Genomic DNA, 26,843 nt, shown 5'->3' on the forward strand with positions numbered 1-26,843 from the left:
ATGGGCAACACCTCAAGAAAGTCTCAAACTAATCCCATAGGTGAACAATGCTGGATTCGCCACTTTGAGAAATGATACGTGGCAACTAAGCATCTAGAACTACCCCGTGATTACACTAGATGCACGGAACGTTGGGCTTTTCCGTATCAAATTCAAGACATTGAAGACCTCATTCACAAGCCAAACAACTCACAAGCTCCAGGCCCGCTTGGGTTATCAAACTCCATGCTAAAAGAACATCCAGAGGATTGGGCCAAATTCATCACAAATTATTTGGGCTGATCACCGAAACAAACCAAATACCAAGCTCCTGGAGGAAGGCGATAGTGGTCCCATTTACAAAAAAGGGGACAGCGAAAATCCAAACTACAGACCTATGGCCCTCCTGGCACCACAGCAAATATCTTGTTACTAAATATCCTGAAAGGTTGGGTCCGGAAAGGCAAACCAAAGATCTTCATGGCCTTTGTGGACTTGGTTCAGACCTTCAACTAAGTAGATCGGCACAAACTCTGGAGAAAGCTAGACGCTGAGAACTGCCGGAGTCACTGATGGGCCCACTAGTAGCCCTGCATTCCACCACAACTATTAGAGTGCGTCTGAACCAGGCTGGCCTGCTTTCAGAAGAAATCCCTACAAAAAGGGGGATCAAACAGAGTCTGGCTCAGTGATACTCAAGATGAAAACCCCAATGGTGAACCATCTAAGAGAGAAAAGCAAATCATTAGCTAGTCAAGCGCAAGCTTTAAACAAAACATTTGGTCGCTTTTCAATATACCCAGTACTAAATTAACTATAAAGCGAAAGTGATTCCCTCTTTAACCTATGAGGCAATGTTCTACATACCGAGTATGGTTTGGCCCAGGGTGGAGGGTCAGTTTTGGAAAAAAGTACTGGGACTTCCACTATCGACCCCAATCCAGATCATACGTCGCAAGCTCGGCCTTCTTCCCCTAAAAGCTATGGTGGATTGGAACAGCCTAGCACTTTACAGGAAATGTTTCATCTCCCCTCAAACGCCGATTCTGGATCTCATCTATAAGGAACTAAAATCTCACAATAGTATGATGCTGAACAACGGGGCACAGAAATAAATAAATAAAACCGATAAACTGGACAAAATCAGGGATCTCTCAAATACTTAGCACAGTTCCAAACCAAGTGTACTGGGACCAACTTTTGAGAGCAAGACTAAACCTCTTGCCCACGAACGAGATTCTGGCAATACGTGGCATAACTCAACAGAACAAGTGTTGCTTCTGCAAGGAGGATCCACCTGTGGAAAGACTGAAGCACTTTCTCCTTTCCTGTCCTGGGCTAAAAGACGAGCGATATGTGCAATTCGGCCCCTTGATGTCAAACTACTTGGTACAGGACCTGGAAGACTGGTGGAATGTGCTGACGAGAGACTCAAAGACTTCACATGTGATCACAGTGGTTACATTTTTGACAAAACTTTTCAAGGACACTTAGAGATCTTATGAACAAATTATGACGGATGAAAAGGAATATCTTGGTTTTACTGTTTTGCTAAAAAATTGTAATCAAATGCAAATAACACATTTCTTTTAATGTTTCCCATTACTGACATCCTGAAGGACATGTCAGTTTCCCCATGACATTTGGGCAAAAGCCAGTGCAGTGAAGTTTAAGGCTTCACTGCAATGTAAAAAATACAGGTCAGATTGAAAAATAAAAGCAAAAAGGTTTGGGGGTTCCATAAAGATGGAAGGAAAGGTGCAGTAAGGAGGAATCTTTCCTAACAGCGCGATGCCCGTATTCCCACACAGTGCTCCTGCTATAGAATCTGGGAGTTTGTGGCCAGAGTATAGAGAGTGAGCAGGATAGCCCATACTTTACTCTCAGTCTTAGGTCTGTTATACAGCAGAGAGGTCCCACAGCTACCTTCAGCCAAAGGACCAGACCCAAACATTGTCAGAAAACACTACAGATGTCTTCTTTAAATGACAGATAAAATAACCCATTGGTTGACCAGACAACCACAGTGGCTTACAAATACGTGGTCTGAACTTCCACCATACTAGAGGCCCACAAGCAGTTGCAAGTGGTTGAAAAGCAATACACAGAATTCTATAAGAAATCTAAATAAATATATTTAAGAAGATGTAGGCTCCAACTTGAATGGAAGTACCCTTTAACAGGATAGAACAGGCCATTTGAGCAAGCAAAATGCACTTCTCCTGTAAGATAACCACCAATCCAGAGGCAGTGAGCACTGCAATGTGCATACCCATAATACAGTGCTCAGTGACTCTGAACTGCAGGTGAACTTCCAGGGATGGCTAGTGAGTGGTGCTGTAGCATGTGCGGCATAGCTGAAATGGCCTAGTTTACTCACACATTTTGGGTAGGAGTTTTCTCTTGATTTTTTTAAAAGCATCTGAACACTAATAGCGTTTCGTTAACAGGGTGTTAAACCCACCCTACCACTGGGGTGATCAGTACACTTTGCCAGGAAAAAACACTCAAGGAAGAGCTGGGAAGGCTCTTAGAACTCCCCCTATTCACTTACACAGGCCGTCTCTTGTTTGCTCGTTGGAGGAGTTCCCCAGCCGCTTGACTGCTTGTCCCGTTATTTCCAGGCGCTACAGCAACACCCATGGATGGGACATCAGACGCCATCTCTGGAAACAAAGAGACAAAACTATGAGCTAAGTGATACAGACATTGAATTCGCATGAGACACACCTTCACTACCAACAGATGCAGAACAAGGTTGCATTCGAGACACAAATAAAATCTCTATCAAGAACCTCAGCAACCCAACAAGCAGAAAAATATTACATGCAAAAGAGGGGCACAGGTAGAAATTCAGAAGAAAAAGCTAAACAGTGATGTGAACAGCCGAGCAAGGAGCAATCAGTGATGTCACAAGACAGTGACATCCCTGGAGAGGGGCAGGGAGAGGTCAATGATCTCAAGATTCTGGTGGGGAGTGGACTCTAATGTCCAGAAAGAAAAGAGGTTTGCAGACAGAAATGCCGGTAGAGACTTGCCGACGATCACGTCAAGGAAACTACAGAACAAGCAGGATGTGACAAGAGATGAGTAGACAGTGGTGTCATGTGGAGCAGGGACCGGCAGTAAAGACACGAGAGATGGGGGGGGAAGAGCATCAAGGGCACCAAAGACTGATGCAAGAGCACAAAAGACAAGTAGGGAGTGGGGGAATGAATTTACAAGAACCGAGCAAGAGGCATACACTATAGTCTCAAAATAAAATTGGGAAGGTGGCAATCATTGTCACAATAGGTAGACGGGAGTTAAGGAGGTCACAAAAGACTGTCAGGAAGCGATGTCAGAAGATATTGCCAGTGTTCATCCCAAATACATAAGACTTTCCTCAAATATGGCATAAATGAGCAAACCTTCAGAGCACAGATGCCTGCCTAAAACTCTAACTCACTATAATCAAAATATTCTAGAAATGCCAGTACACAAACTAGAACCACAAAAGTCTTCCAAACCACCTATTAATATGCGAAGAATCTCATCACATTAGTTAGCAACTGACCAACCACACAAAGACCCTACTACCAACACAAAACCAATGCAACATGTCCACAACAGTAGCTTGCCACTTACATACTAAAAGGATAGCTTTTAAGACATCACCCAGACTTTGAGATCTAGACTACAGCTTAATCAGATTCAGCTGAGTGAGAGTAAGCTGCCAAGTTTCATCACTGCCCACTAAAAGGTGATGCAGCCTGCAATCTGGAGCACGGTTATAGCGCAGCAGCCACCGTAAAAAAAGTCAAAAAAACAGATCCACATTGGCCCAACTCATCTCATACATAATGATAACCTTAGAGATGCACCTCATCCCAAAAAATCATTGCACTATGCTATAGAGTGCAGGGGAATAAAAACTGATTTCTGGTAAAAACTCTGGGCTGCCTCTCTGGAAAGTCTTGAGTTAGCAGGAGAGGCAGTCCAAGAACCACTGGGTTATGTGAAGAATCTAATGAGATCATCACTAAAAGAACGATAAGGCCTCCTCTCATGTGGGCAGGGGAAGGCAGTCCCTACCGGATCCTGACCCTGGGGGCGGTATTATGTGGGAGGATCACATGGAAGGAAACTCGTATCTTCTCCCTGGTGGCGACTTCTTCAACTCAGGATTCTCTTATTCTCCCTGAAGTATTAATAGCATATTGTAAAGTAGAACAAGCCAATGAAGATACTATGCAATCCACTATGGACTTCACTATCCATAATGCATGTGGTACTTAGACAAGGAACAGGAACTCAAGAGTTACTGAGGATCAGAGGTACAGTTGAACATAAGGTGTGGTCTAGTTGTTGTAGAGCAAGGCACCTGAGTGGAAAATGTAAACCCAAGAATGGGCTTCAGGTGAAGAGAAGTGTGGCAGGAGTAGTAGAGGCAGAACCAGTGCGGAGTCCTGGTAATGCTGCAGAAGCCGAAAGAAGGACACCAGCTGAAGCTGACGTGAGCAGAGAAGGCGGGCGAGACTTCAGTGTGTGCTCAGCAGGCAGCAGCGTCGTCATGGACGGCAATGGGAGAAGAGGCCCAGCCTTGCGGAAAACATGTTCCCAACCAGACGAATGATTCATCGGTGCACGGGAGGTTCAACAGAGTCGGTAGAGCTCCGGAGAAGAGGCGGGCAGGCTGCTGAAGCTACACGGAAGCGGTCAGAGGAGCGGGCTGAATGAAGAAACCCCCTTGCAGCAGCAGAAAGTTAAGCAGAGATGCCAAAACAAACCAATGAGTTGGCCTGAAGTGAAAGGTGACCGCAGGCGCTCAGAGCAGGACATTTTGCAGAACTTAATGATTTTGAATACCAAACTAATAAGTGAAGAGGCGACAAGGGCACATTTCCCCTTCTCTGGATACCAATTTTGGGAAACCTGTAACCTGCATTGTCCATAGCCAAGAGTCTATAAAGAGAAGCAGTACAAAGACAACAAGTGTGTAAGTCCCCCTCTTTGCGATACCAACATCGGAAAACCTGTAACCCACATTGTCAAGAGACTAAAAATAGGCAGCCATTGTTCAATCCTCCTCACATGGGATACTGGTGTGAAGGACATTGGAACACATATTTCCACTAAGACCAGTTGTAGGAGTTTTTCTTCCTGGCAGGCAAGTACAGCAGGAAAGGGATCAATAGTAGTTAGTCCTGGCAGACGAGCATACCAGGAAAAAAAGAAGAAACTTTGACGAAGTGTGGTTGTGGCAAAAAAGGTGTGGTGGAAAGAACATGTTAACCATATTATCATTCTGATAAACTGATACATCAATAAAGGTAGTTGCTGTGCTATCCTGACAAAAGTACTCAATTTGAAGAAGTGTGATATGCTAATAATTGCTTTACATTTTGAGAAGACCAATTGCCTTGGTTTATGAACTTATATTTTGTGAGAAAGACATTTGCCCTATTTTTTTTTTATTGGATATGGTTTAAAAACCTTTACAAATTAGTTAATTTAAAATAAGTACAAAATACAGAATAAAAGAAAAGGCTATACCAAGACAAACATAAAATCATAAAAAAACAGTTTAAAAACACAAAATATTAACAACAGAATAAAAATGTGCGATAGTTCATGTTTGAAAATGTGCAAAGCACATAATATTAAAAATACAAGATACAAAATAGCAGAATATACCAAAACAGAATCATGGAATCATACAATCAATTAAAATTGCTGAATATCGACAGCACAATATAAATTCATGTTAGCTCACGATTGAGAGGTGAAGACACATAGTATTTCAAAGCAGTCTAAGAGTGAGTAGATTAACAAAACATAAAAACAGTGGCTGAAGAAAAAAAAAACGTCCACTCTACTTTGAATAGATGTATGGAATTATCGCTAACATTAATTATATTGTTATCTCATAATGTCGTCATACTGTCATCCTCAATTGAAGTGATACATGATAGCTGCAAGCTACATACTATGTGTCGGCAATGGCTGGCAGGTCAGAGGCGAGCCTTCTTTCATTTAATTCTAAAGGTTTAAAACATTCTGCAACTGCTAAAGTACTCAAAGTAGTTCTACTGCTTAGGCATCTGTGCCAGGTATGCATTTCCTGAACCCATTGATTAACTGGAAATATTTTGGACACGTAGCAAGACCTTTATTCATTTAACCCTTTACAAAAGGACAACAGATGTCTAGCAGATTTAACGGTGCCTTTATGATTACAGAATCTGCACCCCGAGTCTTCAAAATTAATGATACCACAGTGTAAGAGAATTTTTGGTTAACAGTAGGTTCCATCTAAACTGTAAAAATATTTTCCTGTGATGTCTATCAGGAAATTTGATGAGATATCATGCAACTTCACCCCTCTTTTCATGTTCATGAGAGAGATGTGACATGGGTGTATAACCAAGTAAATTACCATGCGTCTCAAAGCAGTCATGGTCAAATAACTTTTTTTACCTTAATCAGATTTAGAATTATGGTATCATTATTCATGCCTATTTTCTGTAAGATTCTCTCCCAATGGTTTCTAATTACTCCAAAATAGTTTGTGCATTTCCCAATAGAGGACGAGTACATAGACTCCTGCAAGTTCATATATAGGGAATCACGAATTGGCAAAAGTAATTTCCTAAACAGGGTCAGGAGACTCCACTGCACCCAAACGAATAGATATGAGGTCCAAGTCATACTTCAATGCAGCTAGCGGAACACAATTTGGAACCCCCAAAACTCTTCTGCATATCTTAGTTTCCCACAGGTCTAAATATTTCAGAGCTACGTCAAAAACTGATTCTTGTCCGTAGATTACCTTGGTAACCACCTTTCCAACATAGAATTTCAAGACTGGCATAACAGAAAAGGCTCTGAATTTACAATTAGCACCAGGGCATGGGAGAGCAACATAGTTGCCTTTTGATTTAGCATATTCCTATCATTACTAGAGCCTGGCGCAGCAGATATCGTATAGCCAAGGTATGTCATACAGGGGGCTGAAGCAATCGCAGTGTTTTCCCCCCCTAAGACCACAACCTGGACCCACTTCTCATACTTTGTGATACGGCTAGGATTTTAGTTTTCTTTAAATTAATCTTAAGGCCATTATCGCTTGTATAAGTGGAGAAGGACTTGAGGAGTCCATTTAACCCCACTCGAGATTTATCAAAAAGGAGGAAGTCATCCACGTATCCTAGCCAGGATACTGTCCATCTACCCACCCTAGAGGTAGTTTTTTTAATGTATCAGAGCGCAAGGCCATTAAGGAAAGCCATATGAAATTTAGATAGTCTTGACGTAACAGCAGCCAATTTTTCGGTAGGCTGAAGTAGAAGCGAATAAAAGAATCTTACTGTCAGCATCCAACAACAAAATAGGTCTATAGTTCATGGGAGTCAGACCTTAAAACTTTTTAGAAAATGGGGACAATAAAGGCAATATGACACGTAGCAGGATAGATTTTTGGGGAAAAACACTCTCGAATAGAATAGCCAGAATGTCAGCCCAGTTTCTCAGGTCGTTTTTTAGAATGGCATTTGATTTGAATTGATTTTAATGGGTATATCTTTTACTAACACATTGTTGGATTTTCAGTGCCATTTACAGATTTGACATTGCCTAGATCATACAAGTTCGAAAAAAATGAAATTCACCTGGACTCATCTACTTCATTTAACTGGGAAGTACATGTAGGCAGGGCTTGCCATTAATTAAGGTCCAAAAAATGCCCAGATTTTTTTTGCTAAAGTTCTCACCATCAGTTCCGAATCTTGCTGAAGCAAGAATGCACGCTGATGGTTGCAGTAGTTATAATTTTGTTTTAATAATTTGCACTTAGCCAATTTCTCTTCATGCGAGATTGAATAGCCCTATGTTAACCTTACCATTGATCTCATTTCAGTTTTGGTCATTGTAAGCATGTTGGTGTTTCTTACGAACGAGGTTCCGAAGAGGGTTAAGATGGTACGTAGCACCAGAGATAAAGGCATCAATGGTGCCTTCAAAATTCCCTACATTGAACACTTGCATCTTCCAATCAAGGGTTGACCGTGCCATGATTTCACTAAACTTGTGTGCCAACCTATCTACATTCGGAGCCGTTCTGCGAACAGCATTACCCGGGCAGGAATCTTTATATCAAGGGGGTCCATGATGGTGTTACCAAAGAGTGTATGGAAAGTTTAGAGTACCTCTCAAAATGCAGTGGTCACACCATGGGGTAGGACAAGTAGAACAAATGGAGCAAATCTCAAGGATATGTGGAACAACAAAGATGTAATCAATCGTGGATTTACTAGAGACACAAAACCATGTGCAAAGACTATCAACACAGTTACCATCTTGGACATTGAGAGGATAAAGATTTAAGGGATCAAGTGTGGAGCTCCATTGCAGACCGTCTTTAGATTTCTGATCATACAAGAAATTATTGAATTTAGAATTGATCAAGAGGTCTTCAATCAATATGGATATACATTTGACATTCAGATCACCTGCCAACAAAACATGTTGTGAACCACTTCTCACTTTCCATTTACACACCAATGCAGCAATCGACTGCAAGAAGTCATCCAATTCACACACACCATTATGCCAGTAAATGTTAATTTGTAAGAAGTGAAATGCGTAGGAGAGCAAGTCCAGTTCAACTGCCAAGATCACACATGGGATGTTAGAAACCTGTCAGGAAGCCACCAAAAGGTCAGATCGTAATGCAATAACCAACCCACCATAGGGTCTGCCAATTCCATGGGCCTTGGCCACTTGACAAAAAGATATGGAACCCATCCAATGGGTGAATCACAGAGAGCCAGGTTTCTTGAATCATAAGGCAATTAGAATGTCTCAATTCATCCAAAACTGCCTTATTAGTGTGTAAGTGGTTATGGCCTCTGGAATTCCATGACAAATGTTTTAGATCCCCATTTTTAACACAGCTACTTGCAGACACGACTTCATCATCGACGCTGCCAAGAGTCAGAATTACTAGGCCCTTGTAGTTTATGTGCTCCATCGACGCCCAACTGACTTTTATCTCCATGCCAACGTTTAAGATCGTTAACATAAGAATTATCCTTAGCGTTTAGAGTATAAGCATCCCTGGCTAATTCCTCCCGACTCTCAATTGAGAACCCCAGGTTATGCCTGTCAATATCAGCAGATGCAATTGCCATTAATGAGGTAATTTCAGCCAAAATGAACAAGATATTCATACGATTTAAATAAATTGGCATGGTGTCACCGAAGAGACTAGTAATTAATAAAACTTTATGAGCCTCCTGAGTTTTCCTATTGGAATTACTAATGTACCAAATCCCTATTCTATGGCTGATTGCACCATAGGATTGGAATTAAAATGCACCATCCTACGATTCGATGGTTTATTCATAGCAATACAGGGATCACTTTCCCCGTGACCCAGGTTCTTTGGAATCACTACAGGAGCCTTTGAGCACGCACAGGTCTGACAAGACGTAGGGTTTACTGAAGAGTGCTTTCCACTCAGTGAAAATTTCACACGGTCTGAGGTAACTGTGGAAAGTCTTTCAGTTGGGATATATAGCCTATCGTGTAGAGCACCTAAGTCAGTATGTTTACCAAGATCAACAGATGTTTTCTCTGAGCTTACAGTGGGTTGACACAAAGAACAATATTTCATTGTATCCAATCCAGTCTGAGGGTTATGTTCATTGGTACTAAGAACATTATCAGTTGGACGTTCTAAGTACCCATTGAGCTGGTCAATCGGGGCATGATCACATTGTAAGGTACTCCGGCTGATAGGAGGGCACAACAGTTAACTATGACTAACAGCATGATCGGCTAGTTTGTCATTAGCATAGTGATTAGGTACTTTGGGGTTTGTGACCAGACTCAGTAATGCCAGCTTGATTTCCATATCACATTTGCAATGACACAAACCATGGTTCGCCTCACGTGGCTTCAAAGTTACTGGAGTCTTTACGGATGACAAAACTAAAGGCACTCTACACACGTCTTGAGCACAGCTAGTTGACAAATGCGTAGCATCATTAATAGATGCATGCTTGCATTCAGATTTGGAAACAGTCTGTATGCAAGCATCAGCTCTTGGTCCCATAGCCATGTTAGATTATGCATGTGTTAATAGGTTAGGTGTAGATAATCCGCCACTGCAGACTTTAGCCACTAAAGGTTCACAAGTAGTAAGAGCTGTAGACCCATCTAGATCAGGTGTACATTTTGGCTGAGATTCAGGTGTCGACCCAGATAGAGTACACAGGATGCTTGTAATAGCAGACCGAGTGCAAGGACAACTCTCTTCGGGCACTGGCGTTAGTACTAGTCCTAGGTCCTAGTCCTAGTTGGCTTTTTGTAGGCCTTCATCGAGTCAATTATGGAAAGGTTGTGTAGCCATTCTAAGGAAGAGCTGTTTCGCCTCTTTAATCATTTCTGATTCTTTGTCTTTTTTTCCAATCGAATGGTAGGATAGTCAATTGAAAATGTTTTGGAGTATAATCATGGCAGTTGTTTGCTGTGGGGGATTATCGAGGATGTATACAGTGATAGGATTCTCATTCTGTCATGGCACGTAACTGCATGATTATCATTGGTGGCAGATATTATTTAACTAACAGATTCTTCAATAATAATAATAATAATAATAATAATAATGACAGCTTGACCAGGGTCTGAAATTATAGGTTTTTCAAATGGTACCTTACCGGAGGCCAAATGGCCAACCCATGCTTCCAAATCGATAAATAGATAACATTGTAGAGTGAGTCTTCACCACATCCCAAATATTATCATATAATTTCACACAAAAAAACTCAAGGCCATATTAAGGGCAGAAAGGCTAGACAAGGACAACCTGATACAATCATCGGCTTCTCTGAGAGTATGATGAATTGCTCCATTAATAGGTTGTGTCAAATAGTCAGGGGATGAGCTAGAATGGACTGTGTGCTTTTCCTGAGAAATAGTAAGTTCAGTAGGAAAGCCGATATGAGAGGCATCACATGTTTGTTGGGTAACACTATCTAAGGTTACACAGGCTTTTGTCTGGATTATTGTGTCTGCATATTCAATTATGCGTCCGATCGATTATTGCAGTTTTCCTTAGAGGGACTATTTTAATTTCCGTACTAGTCCCAGTAAGTTTCAGGAAATAATCCATTATACATTGACCCACAATGGGAGATCTTGGTGGGGGAGTGTTGACAGGGCCCACAGAAGCAGATTTTGGGCCACGCTGATGCCAACCCTTCTGCTTGGGTTTCTCCACACACACACTGAAGAAGTTGTATACAAGCCAGCAGGAGGTTTGCGGACACCTAAATTGTGGCTCAGTACTGCTACAAGGTCTGCTTCATTATTGCAATGCAGGTCACCATTATGAACCACTTGATTTCCCGCTGAGCCAATCGTGGATTCAACCACACAAGTGTCCATTTCTGAGGTATCCCTCTCGAGTGCAGTAACTGATTGAGGTTGGGGTTGACGGCGCAAGCCAGTGCGAAGAGACACGCGGTTTACCACACTGCAGAGTTAGCAGAATCAAAAGTACTCAGTTACAGACCACACCAATAAGAGCCTTCTACTAACGGAGAATCTAGCCACTACCCAGGTAACATAGAATCAATGTGCACTGTGCGGTTGAAAGGGAGTGGAAACAAACAGAATAGCTCCCTCCAGTCACCAACACGGACAAGTCTTAATGGCAATAATAGTAACAGAGTGTAAATGAACACTGTGCGGTTCAAATGGAGGAATGGTAAACACAGTCACTTGCCACAATCAACAGCACAGACCAATCTCAATGCCAATAGGCAGGTTTTAGGATTTACTAGGACCAATGAACCGAACGCGGCTCAAAGGGAGCATTAAACCCCCCCGCAGTCGCCGGTACGGTAAACAAAACTTTAAGGAGCGGACAAGAATGACAATACACCCCCGTAGAGCCAAACAAATGGCGTGTGGAGGGATGAAAGATCTTGGAGTCTGTGAGGTGTTGTCATGCCTGCACCATGGGCGCATACATTTACGATCAATATGGACTTTATTTTCCATTTGCGAGACTTTGGTGCTTTTTTATTTTTCCCAACAAACTACACTTACCATAATGCACTTGGCTATAACTATCTATTCCTGGCTATTCCTATTGGTCATCATCGGAACTACACTCCCCAAAAGCCCTAGGGATCAGCTCTGCTTCCACCAGCTCAGGAACAGAGAGGGAGGAGGTGGATTGTATGCAGGTGTGCTGATCCAGGTGCGACCAATTAGCCTGCCTCTGTGCTGGGCAGGGCAGTATAAAAGCTGCTGCCTGCAGGGGCTCAGTCTCTTGCATTAAGAGTCCTTCCGGCACCTTTTTGCTTCGAGCTACGGATCTTTGTATGCGGTTCCTCCTTACTCCTGTTTTGGATCCAGTGCCTTGCTGGGCTCTCTGCACTGCAGCCGGTCACGCTCTGCTGCTTTCCAGCCTCTGCCTTTGCCCTTCGGGCTTCTCCCTTGCAGCCGATCTCGCTCAGCTGCTACCTTACGCCATTGCCTTCCAGGCTCCTGCCTTGCAGCCGATCACGCTCCGCTGCCTTCAACCTACAGCCTTCGTCCGCTGGGCTACAGTCCTCTGCAGCCTTCTACAGTCAGCGGACTTGCTCCTCTGGGCTTACTCCTTGCTGCCGGTCCTTCTGGCTCCTTGCCGCGCAGCCTGCTTTTCTCCGCTGCCAACAGCCCTTGTACTCGGGGATTCCTACCTTGCAGCCGATCACGCCCTGCTGCTTGCAACCTACAGCCTTTGTCTGCTGGGTTCTCAGCCTAGCAGCCCTCTACAGTACTCTGCAGCCTTCTACAGTCAGCAGCCCTGCTCCCCTGGGCTCACTCCTTGCTGCCCGGTCCTTCTGGGCTCCTTGCCGTGCAGCCTGCTTCACTCTGCTGCCCTAAGCCCTTTCCCTCTGGGCTCCCTTCCTTACAGCCCTGCTCCTTTGGGCTTGCTCATTGCTTTCCTGCTCCTCTGAGCTCTCAACCTTGTACCCTACCGTCCTCTGCTATCCACAACAGTTTACCTACATTATTTACTTTCAGTTATTGCAGTACCCCTGTTTCCTGACTGCTGTTCCCTTGCTTTCGTACTTGTTTTCAACCCTCTGTTCTTTATTCCAATCCAATCCTGTTATACGACTTTCCCTTCATTTCCTTCTGCTAGTTTGCTATCGACTTCCTTTTTCCTGGATTTGTCCGTTAGTGTCTTCTCTTGTTCTGTTTGTAGACCCCTTTGTACAGAGCTTGTCTGTAGGTTTCCGTCAGGCAACCTCTGCCCCTTCCCTTGTCTCGTCTCATTTCTGCATTACAGACACCCTTAGCTGTTGTTCCAAGCCATGAGCAAACAGCGTGGGTCTCTGTTATAGCAAACTGTGCAGAAGTCTAGAGTTTTTCCTAAGGTCTGTGGAATACTCTTTTCCTATATCTGCATACACCCCTAGAGGCAATCCATTCTGTTGTACCTTATTCCTTGCTCCACTTGCCTACTCTTCGTTCTCTTTACCTTCTGCTGTGTGTGTACTTATCTGTCCACCTTACTTCAGCACAACCTATGCCACTCTTACAGAGTGCCATCCGTGACAGGTGTTTAGCCTTTCATAAAGCGAACTCCATTTGAAAGAGCGAGGATGAAGTTGAAGTGGTGGCCGGCTCAAAGAGAGAAACCTTCTCCCTGCAGTCGCCGGCACAATGAACACGCTGCAATTGGAGACATGCGCTGCTCGGGGTAAGTACACAGATATTCTTCTCCAGCGAGCACAGTAACAAAAGTTAGAGCGCTGAGGAAATAAGCGCTCACAGTTGAAAAATTTACCTGAGTGGGGTAGCTGAGTGTATGGTCCTTCAATCCTTCGCAATACAGCAAAGCAATGAAGGCGGCAAGGGCAGTCCTGAACCTCGCATCCAGCAGACAACAGACTACAGACTGCCACTTAGAGGGCCACTTTGCAGCCTACTTCACAGGGACTAATGCAGTTGTCGAGAAAATCATAGGTGGAGCCAGGTGGAGCCAGCGAGCACAGCAAGACAGGCAGCAGAAAGAACAGCAGGTACTGCAGACTGCCACTTAGAGGACCACTTTGCCTTATCAAGAAAGATATTGTGGCGAACAATTGCTTTGAGTTTTGAACAAGTGTTTATGAAAAAGACTTTTATTTTGAAAAGTGGAAGGTCGCACTGGCAGGAAAGTATCTTTTGTTTTAAAATGAACAAAACTTTGTTGAATCAAAACTTTTTCAAGGGTATTTCTGCATTGATCAAGGGGAAGGGAACCCAACCCTGGTCACAAGTACTTTCAAAAACCTATAAGTTTGAACTTTTACACTGTCGTGTTTGTTACGTGGTACATTTCTGATTCTGCACTTTCTTTTGGTTCGAGATACATCACATCTGAAGCAGGAACACTGGCCTAATGATTTGACATAAGGACTGGCCTAAACATCTAACAGCCATGAAAGCAGATGTCGCAGAGAACCACCAGAGCACAACCAGCCCAGCTAGCTGTGGAATGCCGCAGGCCTCGCAGAGACGGGCATGAACAGCCCTCCCTTCGAGAATGTACACAGTTCGGATGCTGCTGGCTCAAGTCCCAAGGTTGATAAGAGCCTGACTTGCAAAGACAATCTGAAGTTACGAAATGTACTTGATTGCCTTTTCTTCGGCGAAATGAACTATTGTTATGAATACGTACGGCTAATGGGAGGAGATTAATATGTAGCTTTGCATTGTACATAAGTATGAGCCAGGCCTGGGAGGGGGCAGAGTCGATGCAGCCCTCCAGAGCCTGGTGTGTGTGTTAACATTACAGCACTTTTACAACCCCACTTCTGGCTTTGTGGGTTATTTGTGTCCGAGTGCCAAGTGCGTGGAATGCCTGAGACGGTGCGAGGGAGCTGGATTTGCACTAGTATCGGGGAGAGCAGGACGAACGATTGTAACATATGGTGCCGAAACCCGGGAGCTCTTCTGTTCATCAAGTGCACAGAGATAACAGCAATACAACGGGTAAGTGAAAACATTTTCGCGGACCCTGTTGTATGTTGCGGTAGTGGAATTTGGGGAATTTGGAGTCTTCAGGGACTCTAGGAATAATACAAAGATAGGGCAGAGCATTCTTAGGCACCTGTAATACAGTCAGAGCACCGGGGCGTGGAGAGTGGGTGTAGGGTCGATGCTGTAGAGGGCACAGAGTGGGAGGTCTGTCTGAAGGTTGAGTAAAAGAGGAATAAAAAGAGGAATAAAAGAGGAATAAAAGAGATTAAAGAATACAGATTACAGAATACAGTTTCAGTGGCAACATGGCAGATGCCGGTCCACTGACAAGGCAAGAGGCGGGTGAAGATCTGTCATATAAGTCGGGGGCAAGGGCTGTGCTGGAAAGGCTGAAGAGCATGTTGCACAATTGGGATGTGATCCCCCAGTCGGTACAAAGGAAGAAGGAGTCTGGGGCTGCCCACGAACATCAGTTACAAAGGGTGGTGAAGGGAATGGACAAGGGAGGAAGTGCTGAATCACAAGAAAAGGTACAGAGTGATCAGAGACGCTCAGATTTTGAAGTAATGCTTACACAAAAGTTCATGATCGGCACAAGATGGCAGCTGCTAGTAGAGATAAGGAGGGTGGTTGAAGGGAATGTGGAGGAAAGGTTAAGATCCGCCAAGGGGTGGGCAGACATTCTGAATGCAGCTGATGACGCATGGCTGAAAATGAAAAAAACAGTGTTAGTAAAGGAGGGGGAGGAGAGAGGACACAAAGAGGGGCAGGAATGTGAGGTGCCAGCACCAGTGCCTTTGGGGGTTGGGGTGGATGACGCACAACGCTGTGGGGATGGCTCTATGTATTTCCGAGAAAGGGAAGGAAGTGGGGGAAGATACCGGAGGGAGGACATTTTGGAAGAGAGAGATGCAATCACTTATTTGGCAAACGGGGTCCTGACAAAATGGGGGAAGGCATGTCCAGACAAAGGGGCAATAAATAAACTGAATTTCAGAAGGACAGGTGACTGTGCAGTGTGCACCTTAGACAAGGAATTGAACAAGATGATAGTGAAAGGTGTAGTGTCAAGCGAATACATGCCAGAGAATGTCAAATCACAACAAGACGCTTTCAGGGCATGTGCACCAGAGAAGCACATTGACAGGCCCACATATGAAGTTGGTGGTCAGTGTCAGCGTCACTTAATAGTGTTTGGGGGGGAAAGAGCAAAGCATGGTGAAGCACAATCAGTGGTGCTGCATCTGGGAAGAAAGATGGTAACTGCATCTGAGCGAGAGTGGCCCGTGGCACCTGACAATGATCCACAGCCAGAGCTAATGGCATCCATAGAAGATAAGGAGTGTCATTTGATGGAGGGGCCACAGCTTGAAGTGGTGGAGATTATCTTACAGAAGAGCAAGAAGCAGGATCAAAGGAAATGTGAGCGCCTCCTGGGTATTTGGAAAGCAGAGGATGAACTAATGATTCAGCTTCTCAATGCAGAGAAAGGGCAAGACAATGCATTTCAGTGCCCGACAGAGAGGGCCTGGGGGCCCACAGCAAAAGATGAGTGGCAGGAGCACATGGACATTTGTGTGGCTCAATGGAAGAACAAACAGAAAGAGGTGCCCAAGAAGGAGCAGTTCAAACAGATGGATGAGAAAGACACACAGTGGCAAGACTGGCTGTCATTTGTTCTCCATGGACTGCTGAGAGAGTTTTCAGCGACCAGGTATTCACCATGGAAGATGCTACTTGGGAAAAATATGACAAGCACTGACAAGTGGCTGCTGACACTGACTGCGGGTGCACCTAGGGAATGGGAGGTACTAGAGGGTTACTATCTATTGGAAAGTAAGGGAGAGTTTGACTTGGACAGTGCAAACAAACATGACAGGCACATGTATGTGGTGTTGCTGAATGTGAGAGTGACAGGGATGCTCAGAGCTGGAAAGGGCGGGACATGTAGTTATGTTTGTTTTAGATGCACTCTAGATTATGGCTGAGGTTAATAGGTGGCAGTGTTTATGCAATACAGTACAGTGAAGGGCTTTAGATGTGTAAAGACATAAATAAGCTGTCTTAGTTTGGTAATGTTTTTTGTTATTTTTCTGCTTCTTTATTGAGTAAGAATAGTTTTATTACAATGTGCTTATGTAGAAGTAGTGCAAGGGTTTTCGTTAGTGATTGATAGATAAAATAAGAAGAGATGAAAAAAAAGTGGGCACATGTTACGTGGTACATTTCTGATTCTGCACTTTCTTTTGGTTCGAGATACATCACATCTGAAGCAGGAACACTGGCCTAATGATTTGACATAAGGACTGGCCTAAACATCTAACAGCCATGAAAGCAGATGTCGCAGAGAACCACCAGAGCACAACCAGCCCAGCTAGCTGTGGAATGCCGCAGGCCTCGCAGAGACGGGCATGAACAGCCCTCCCTTCGAGAATGTACACAGTTCGGATGCTGCTGGCTCAAGTCCCAAGGTTGATAAGAGCCTGACTTGCAAAGACAATCTGAAGTTACGAAATGTACTTGATTGCCTTTTCTTCGGCGAAATGAACTATTGTTATGAATACGTACGGCTAATGGGAGGAGATTAATATGTAGCTTTGCATTGTACATAAGTATGAGCCAGGCCTGGGAGGGGGCAGAGTCGATGCAGCCCTCCAGAGCCTGGTGTGTGTGTTAACATTACAGCACTTTTACAACCCCACTTCTGGCTTTGTGGGTTATTTGTGTCCGAGTGCCAAGTGCGTGGAATGCCTGAGACGGTGCGAGGGAGCTGGATTTGCACTAGTATCGGGGAGAGCAGGACGAACGATTGTAACAGTGTTGAATTGACGACAGCCATATATTCCTTGTTATTTTGTTGTATGTATAAGTGTGAGGGTCAGAGACTTTTGGAAGCTAGTATCATCTTTTCTTTAGTTTGCTAGGTTGGATCATTCCCGTTAAGTTAGGGAAAGATATGCATTTATTTCACCCCTTATTTTAATAAATGGCAAGCCTTGAGAAAGCGACACCTTTGTGTCCATCTCGCGTTTCTGACCCCTCACAGTTAACTCACTCTCCCCTCTCCAAGAACTCGAAACCTTCACCATTTGTAGTACACATAATCAATCTTGATTCCTTGCAAGCAGTATATCTCTACCTTGTACACTTCTTGAAAAACTGTACACTCATTGGTTAGGTCACAGATGGCCTCATGAACACACCAACTCTTGAAGATGGTTGAGGTGTCATCCCCCCCCCCCTCGTCTCTTATGGGCTTTCACCTCCCTATCCCAGGCATTCCTAAACCTGAAAAGGTGGTTACTAGGTTTTGCTAACCCTACCAGCTTAAATCTGGGTAGCTAGTAGTGAGAGCCCAAAGGAAAATGCCTTGTATGTCTTACTTCCTCTGGGATCTTCTCGGTGGATCCTAACCTTGGGTACCACAAGAAGAATGGTTTTAAGAAGTGGTGCCTTCCAGTCACTCAGGACTCGTTCGTTTGTTGCCGCTCACGCTCTTATTTCGCGCCCTAATGTTCTTTCCTTCCTTTCTGTTCCTCCTACTCTCCCTCATTCGTCTCCCACTCTCCCTCTCTCTTCATCGCGGTTAGTCCGATGATGTTCAGTCTACTATTCTCCCTCACCCTTTAAAAGTCTACTCCCCTCTCCCACTACTCTCTATTACACTCTCTTCCATTTTACACTTCTCCCAGCCACACTCCTTTCATTATCTCATGCACCTTTCTCACCCAACCTCACTTACTCCTCTGCACTCCCACTTTATCTTACTCACTCACTCACTCACCTTACTTACCACTGTGTTAAGTCAGACATAGACAGACAGGAAGAAAAGCTTCAAGGGGTTTATTAAAAAGGAAAGAAAACCTAAACGAGCCCCATCTCTATGATGAACATTCTCTAGCTTCAAAGAAAAAAAACAAAAAGATGTTTCTCGGATGTCTCAAATACATTCTGTCCTCTGTCCAAAACCTATTCTATCCTACGCTAACTCTACCATCAAAACAAAACAATGTAACTGTTCCCGAGTGAGTTGTTCACTATACTCTGGTTTGGGATGGGTTTGTGACCCCCCCCCCACCCACCCACTTCTGTCTTTTGGTTTGCACTCTCTTTTTTAGGCCCCGGCCTGATAGAAATATTCAAAGTAGGGTGCTTTGAGTATTTTCTTCCTTCTGGATAATGTTACTCGGGACCCCTGTGCAAATTGTCTTAATAGTTCAAAAAGTTCCTTTCTAATCAGCACTGATTTAAGTCAGGACTTTCTGGCATTTGACACTCAAGTCGGCTTCTTGTTCACTCTGGTCCAATGTGACAATATCCTTATCTTCCTTATCTGGCCCTCTAGGCCACTGCTTGTTGCAGATTCTTCCACCCCCCCTTTGGGAGGTCCTTTCTTTGTCAGCCCCTAGCAGGCTATTTCCGGTCTCATCGCCCAGTAGGCTTCTTATTCGCGTCTAACACACTTGGGGGTTATGCTTCGTGTTAGCCCCTTGTAAGGTATACTATATCTCACCCCCTTGCAGGCTATAATCCCTCGTCCATGTACCTGTGTTGCAGTGGTGGTGGATGCATTTTTGGGAGGCAACTTCTTCTGGTGCTGCAGGACTGTGACTCAGGCTTCCTCGCAGTTCGTTCATCGGGCAGCCCAAAGCTCTGTTTTTCTCCAGGGCTCACCAGTGTTTTGCAGGCTCTCCGCCCACCACCCCTCCAACTTGGTATTGCCTCCAGGTTTTTGCGAGGGATCCATGCCCTGCTCCGTGCTCCTAAGCAGAGTTCTGGGCTTCAGCGATATGCTGGTGCTCTCCCATTCTACATGGGCCTGAGCTTTTCAATTACTTCCTGAAACGCAAGAGCGGACACCATTGGTCATGGGTTTCAGGTAGGGACATTGAGAGACGAAGGTCAGAGGCCAAGCCAATCCCCTTAAAAGGGTCTTGCACATTAGGACACGATTGAACTGTCATATATCCTACAAACATTTGAGAGTCAGCATAACAGAGAGGTGTGGTAGCATCGGGTGAGGGGGTAGAGGCACCCGCAGTGAGATCCTGCTTGCCCTGTCACAAAGGGAATGTTTTGCATAGCAGGCTCACCTCCTTAGTCCCAAAAGGGATGGCTCCCACTTGGAGAAAAGGGACAAAGTCCTTGGATTCATCACACCATACAAGCGCGGTCACAACAAAGTACCACTTTCTCTCGCCAACTAATACCTCACCTTGCACACACTCTCTGTAATCTTCCTCCATACTCTGCTTCACCATGCTTCCTCTGACTGGTCCCTCAGTCCACCTTCTCCTTCCGTTGCCTCATCCGAGCAACCCACACTGTGCGGTTTCCTGCAGCTCCTTTAATTCTGCCCCCCCATTGGTTCTGGCCCCTGCTTGGTTCCACAGGACAATCACTACCTTGATCTCCTCCAGGGGCTAGGTTACAAAGATGGGAACACACAAAACCCTCTTGAGCCATGCCCTGTTTTTTTAACGTGGGTCTGCCAAAACCCTGCAATGGCAACAAGATACAATCCGAGTCGGTTATTGAGCTCGAACTCAGCGTGGCATGGGCAGCTGAATTGCCGGTCTGCAGCAAGCGATGCTGCGCTGGCTTGCTGTTCACCCCCAGCTCAGTCGCTGGTGGGTTGTGCATTCCCTCCTCCGCCACCAGGATGTCTGGGCTCAGTAGTCCTGGAATAGAAGAAAGAACAATGGCCAGTATGGGTCACGGCAAGTATGGGGCAAACAAAATTGACACTTCGCAATTGCATTCTGGCAAATAAAGAAGGAACAGAGACTGTGGCCCTCAAAACACCCTCAATCTACCTCTGTGGATCTGATTCACACTGGTGGGCCTCCTGCCCCAGGTTGAGAGGGCTCCTCATCCCTTGTGTCAACATAACCTGTGGTTTAATGCAAGAAGTAAACGTATCAACTTCTGCTCTTCAACATATTGCGACAATTCACTTGCTCTCGTCACTTCTCAGAGAGGAGCCCATTTCTATGAGGCTAGGGTGGTGAGGCCGCTAACCGATAGTCCCCCTCGGGGTGATTACATGAGGGAGGACATCATGGAAAGGAACTCCCCTTGTGGGGTTAATCGCATGAGTCGGAGGAAAACCCTCTCCTACACTCAACCCTACAGGGTGACAACCACCACAAATCCTTCTAGAAGTAAAGATTCTTGTCCCGTAACCGATTACCCTTACCCTCCCAGTCTTCAGAACACAAAGCTTATAATATCTGGGAAGAGTTGTTCAGAAAGTGGCACAATATACTCTTGTACTAGCTTGTCATCCAAGTCTGCTAGTTCTGATCTTGTTAAGAAGACTACCCTAGACAGATTAGCTCATTCTAACCTTTTTCTTACAAGACTGGGACAAAGAAGACTGATGACAATGCAAATAGTATAGCTGACTCAAGTACTAGCATGAATAAAATCATCAGAAAAATAAAGATCACCAGCCATGTACTAAATACTGAGAAATAGTGGCAGGAATGTTACAGACGTCCACGGAGGAGTGGTCATGCAAATTTCACAATAACAGACAATGGACTAAACACCTGGTCTCTGGCAGACGCAGAAGACTGCAGGTGTGTTGCACACCGAACGTAGGAGATTTAAACCTGCATCGTGATCTGGAGGGAGAGCTCCAAGGAAGCTGGCAGTCCACCACGTCCGATGATCTGAAGGTCCGCAGGAACAGAGTTAAGCACAGCAGTGTCGAGAGGCAGAAGTTACACAGAAGGCAGCCGGGAACGCTGTTGCAGAGGCACAGGGCAAGCAAGACACTGGAGAAGCTGAACCAAACCACCGCAATCCCAGGAAGCCCGAGAGATGTGGCGAAAACCTCAACAAGATAAAGGGTTGCACAGGAGACCCTGAACGGACGTGGAGTGGCTCACCTAGAGGGCGCATGCAGTGGTCCCTGGTCCCCTTTGCAATCATAATGCTTGGGTGGCATGGCAGGGATAGAACGCCTACAAAACTTCTCCTCACCACCGTGGTGGAACAAAGCCTGTTGACCACCAGGCAAGGGTTGAAGACCCCAAGCACTATAAAAGAGAACTCGAGAGAGAGTCCCCCACAACACTGGAGCGATAAGCCCACTGACAACCAAAGGAGGGTCAGGGACCCTAAACAAAACACGAGTCATCTTCCTCGGGGGAGTACCTGGAAGGGGAGTAAACCAAGTCAGCCATATTAAAGAAAGAAGAGAAGCCAGGGATGTGCAACCTCCTAACAATTCGAATTGGGTGTTGTAGATGTGAAGCCTAATGAAAAAGACCAGGGGAAGAGAGTCATTCCCCCTGGTTGTAAGGAACTGATAACATATCAGGAATGGGAATCATTCTCCTGGTAACCTGGTCCAGCAGTAAAACCCCAAAAGGCCTGGGGAAGAGAGTCATTACCCCGGGCTATCTAAGACCCGACATCAGGACAAGGGAGACAATCTCTTGGCCCACCAAGAAAGTATTGTTTGGAACTTCACCATCGGGGGAGGGGAACCATTCCCCCTGACAACCTGTGAGACGCAAGACTGTTACTGGAACTATAACCCATGAGAAGGGAGTCATTCCCCTGGGACCAGAACAGTACTGCCTTACTCTTTAGTTTCTAGTGTTTTCTTAAAACAGGAAGGTGGAAACGTTTGAATTGACAGACATCCTGACAGTCACCTTTCCTCTCTAGTTGAGGGAGGGAAACACCTCTGAGGAATAGGTATAGTTAGATGTTCTTTTTCCTTCCTATTCCATAAGTCTTTAGCCCCAAACATGCCACCTTTGTGTCTGCCTCCTTCTGCACCCTTACAATATGCAAGGCTCTACTAATGAGTCATCAAAAGACATGGACTCACCTGTTACAACTACACATTGAGAAAAATAATTTTCCAAATAACCAACAAAGATACGGACACCACCTGCACAAATTGCCTTGCTCTAGCAAATGCCTGGATGACTGAATATTATACCAAAGCAGGACAAGATGAACATCATGCTCCACAATACGCTGCATCACAGGCAGCAATACTCTGGCCAATAGATATGAGTACTACCCCAGAAATCTCAAAGATGAATAATAACCTTGTGATTCTTATGAACTTACATTAGACTCCCACATAAATTCATTGTCAAAGAAACATTTTTACTACCAGTGCACGACCAGGTAGGTAAAAACCCGCCCCCACAAGACAATCACTATCTCATCTCTAGTACAATCTCGAATAGACTATGCAAAATAGTATATACCTCGGCATGACCGATTAAATATATTCAGAACAAGGCGACAACCAAGGAGAACACTGAGATTCAGCAACAACATACTTCAAACCATGTGCTACGCTAAAGAGAGATAGGAGGTATTGGTTTCACCAACATCGGCGCAAAACTCAACTCCCTCCCAAAGGAAACATGCACAATCAAGGATCATTTGACTTTCAGGAAAACCTTGAAGACTGCACTTTTTAAATACACCCATCTAGCCACGGCACCATTCCAACAATCTGCCACGAATGCACCTAACAGACACTCATAGCGCCTCCTGGGTCTTTCGCTAATCCCCTAATGCACAGCATGCACACCAACAATGGAGCTAGCATATAGCATAAAAAAATACCATCCCTAGACTTCAAACACTAGAGTACCCCACTACAACCAACTTACATACCACACAACACGGCCAATGCATCCTAACACCACAGGCACAAAAGGCTCCCATCTACAAACTCCTCTGAGCCCTGGACAAACAACACATAGAACAGACTCATGTGCAGGGCTCAAGGAACTTCCAGTATGCACACAGCAACACATCAGTAAAGCTGTATTGCATTTTCCATCGCCTTTCCTCCAAGTCTTGTAGCGACTGCGAAACCTGCTTTAGCTTCTAACTGCCACAGTTTCAGCTTCAAAGATGTGCAATTATTTTTTGTTACAAGCACCCAGCTGCCTTCCCCAGCTTTAAAGGCGTCTCTGTGTCTCCAGGGTCTAACCCAAAGCTGAAATACCACTCTCGCTGTTTTATAGGACTTTGTCACCCTTGTATCAGAGCACTCTGGGGTAGTATTAGCTCCAACAACTTCAAGACGACAAGCTTCAGTTCTTAATTGAGCTGGTGTTTGCTTTGGAAGGTTCTGTCTACTGACTTGGGCAAAGCTTGCACTACTTACGAGTTCAACAACTTCTGCAACAATCAAATGTAAAATGTTACCAGAGTCAAGGTTCACTTCAAAATCAGATTTAGGAATACCGGATTGCTTCTTGATGGTAAACTCCAACTTGCTACAGGCATTACCTTTGATATAGATAGCATTCGTCTTTAGCAATGATCAGGAAACACTCACTTTGTACGCAGCCTTTCTAAAGTGAGATATTCTTGAAACGTTTTTGGAAAGTCTACCACGGCTTGTTAAATCATTACCACTACCATTCTCCCCGTTGATAGGAGGCAAACGACTTTTCTGGTTAATGATTTTAGTGCAACAATGGAAAAATAAAAGACTTTCTTCACACAAGAGCACTTCACTGATTTCAGGATAAGCGCAAGATACATTTCCCATTGTTTAACAAGACTTCCCACAACTACAAATGAGTTAATTCGCTTTACCTTCTACGCAAGTGAATCCGAGCTGGTTACATTTACCGTTTCCTGAGTTACAGCGGATACAGGCTTTTTCCACTTCCCAACTTCTTTTCCTCTGCTACTGCTACTACAGGCACTCTCGGGATCCACACCCCTCCTCAGCACGGGTGTTTCGGATCGGGCCTCGTTAAAGGAGAGTCTTCCTCTCTTCAGTTTCCCTCGGCTTGCTTCTGTACACGGGCCTCAGGTAAAACACAGGACCTCAGCTCTGCATTCACAATTAGCCGCATAGGCTATTAGGCTTGACTTGCCTGCCTGATCTCTACTCCTGCATGCCTCTTTAACCCTTTTCTTCGTCAAAGTCCATGAGGGATTATGGGAAATGTAGTCTCTTCCAGGGAAATCTGGTTATCCTACTGCTTTGATGGTTTTACCAACAATTTAATTTCCCTTAATATTTTTAGAAGAGGATTTGTAGGGCTTAACATTTTTAGAGATGCATGGGACAGAAAAGACCACATTTCCATCAACCCGTTTGGTATATCTTTGACTTTGGGAAGAATATATATGTTTAGGGTGTGTGAGAAACCTGAGGGTATTCTCACTCCTATTCTCCCTGGATCCTCTTGTCAGGTGTCCAGGGGACGGCCATCACTGTTGGATCCAGAACCTGAGGGTGGACAAGCGAAGGAGGATCACATGGGTGGAGGGTCCTTGGAGATTGGGAGTGGGTTACCCATAGGCAAGACAATGTATCCCCTTTTCCTACTGACCACCAAGCTGCCCTTACCCCTCCCACAACCTCTTTGTGCTGCGGTAAAACATCTCCCCTCATCTATTGGTACTGAGGCTTGGAATCTTCCCTTTCCCAATTTACAATTACCCTACTATCCCTCAGCCTGTAGGGGCCATGGTCAATCTTATCCGATCCCCACGAGGAAGATGTGCCCTTGAATAATGATTGCCTATTGGAGAAGTGCCAATAGTACAGAGGAGAAAGATGACCAAGGAGGTACACTGCAGTACGCTACCAACACGTTGCAGTGCAGAGGGAAATCAGCTAGGAGAGCAGAAGGGAGGCTGAGTGGCTGAGCCCAGCAGGGGATCCTTTATTACTCCTGAACACGCTTGTGCCAGAGAAAGATAATTAGTTGGCAGGAGAGCAAGAGCGCCAGAACCAGCCAGGACCTGTAGCAGATGAACGGGAAGCCAAGGTACTGGAGGTCTGCAGGGTGAAACAGAGGACAACGGTGTGGCAAGGAAGCCGGAGGGTCAGTGAGAGAAAGCTTGAAGGCGCGCTAGTCCCTTTGAATAGAAAGCAGAATACATTGCTCGTTCCCCTGGGCCAGCGAGCAAGCCCGGGAGTGTCTGAGGGGCAGGTGGTGAGACCCTGATCTCAGAACGAAGAGCCATCAAAGCTGAGCACAACCGGCAACATAGAGATCATAAAAAGGGGAGCTACTCAAGAAGGGAAAAGTGAACAAAATTCTCAAGAAGAGGTGTATGAAAAAAAAGCAATGTGGAAAACTTAAGATTTGAAAGTTGGAACTAAGTGAGAGAATTTAAGTTGTAAAGAATGGGCAAAGCTAAGCCCCAGGTCCCGGGTTGCACAAAATGGGTGGATCGTGCCGCCTGACTACTTCGCCACGACCCAGGGAGACCTCACCAAATTGTGTAACAAGAGAAAGAGCTGTTTGAAACATGGGGAAGGGAACCCCTGAAGAAATAAGTTGAACTATTATAAGCTGAACTTTGAATTTTAGGATTTGATGAGATAGTAGAACACTTTGGAAAAAGTGAACTTTGTGAAACCTTTTGAAAGGTTAACTTTGGGAAACCAAGAGGAGTTGAAGTAAAGGTGTTTTGAGTTTGGGGAAAAGGAAACCCGGAGAAGCCCACAAGGAACTATTGTGAACTGTATACAACCTATTGGGTTAACCTGTGTATCTTGAACTGGGGGTAGGGAGCTGTGGAAAAGCTCCATTACCAGCCAGTCTTACCTTTTGCATACTATTGAGTATGTATAGACCTCTGCACATTGCTATCCTATAGATGTGAGGGCAAGCATTGGTGTAACACAGACAGCCCATTTGTTTTGACTGACTTATACTACCCTTTTATTTTACTCTATGGTTGCAAGGCATACATTAGTTTTCAAAAATATAATCGAGTTTGCTAATTAAAATGTTCTTGATTAGCAAACAAACTTATCTGATTAGCAATTTTGTACTAATATTTGTAATGTCACCAGACATTATTTGCATCCAAAACATAAAATGAGCAAC

The 26,843-nt window shown here is 44.7% G+C and overlaps 1 protein-coding gene across 4 annotated transcripts in view; it reads right to left on the reverse strand.

The window, feature by feature from the left end:
- Window positions 1-26,843, reverse strand: part of ARNT (aryl hydrocarbon receptor nuclear translocator) — a 675,339-nt gene that overhangs the window by 597,517 nt on the left and 50,979 nt on the right. For all 4 annotated transcript variants that reach the window (XM_069649742.1, XM_069649743.1, XM_069649741.1 and 1 more), the window contains exon 2: window positions 2,534-2,645. In XM_069649742.1, coding sequence (XP_069505843.1) covers window positions 2,534-2,643 — 110 coding nt within the window. In that variant the 5' untranslated portion in view covers window positions 2,644-2,645. The remainder of the gene's footprint in view (window positions 1-2,533; window positions 2,646-26,843) is intronic.

Source organism: Ambystoma mexicanum, chromosome 1p (assembly GCF_040938575.1).
Source record: "Ambystoma mexicanum isolate Mex_15411 chromosome 1p, UKY_AmexF1_1, whole genome shotgun sequence".
Lineage (NCBI taxonomy): Eukaryota > Metazoa > Chordata > Amphibia > Caudata > Ambystomatidae > Ambystoma > Ambystoma mexicanum.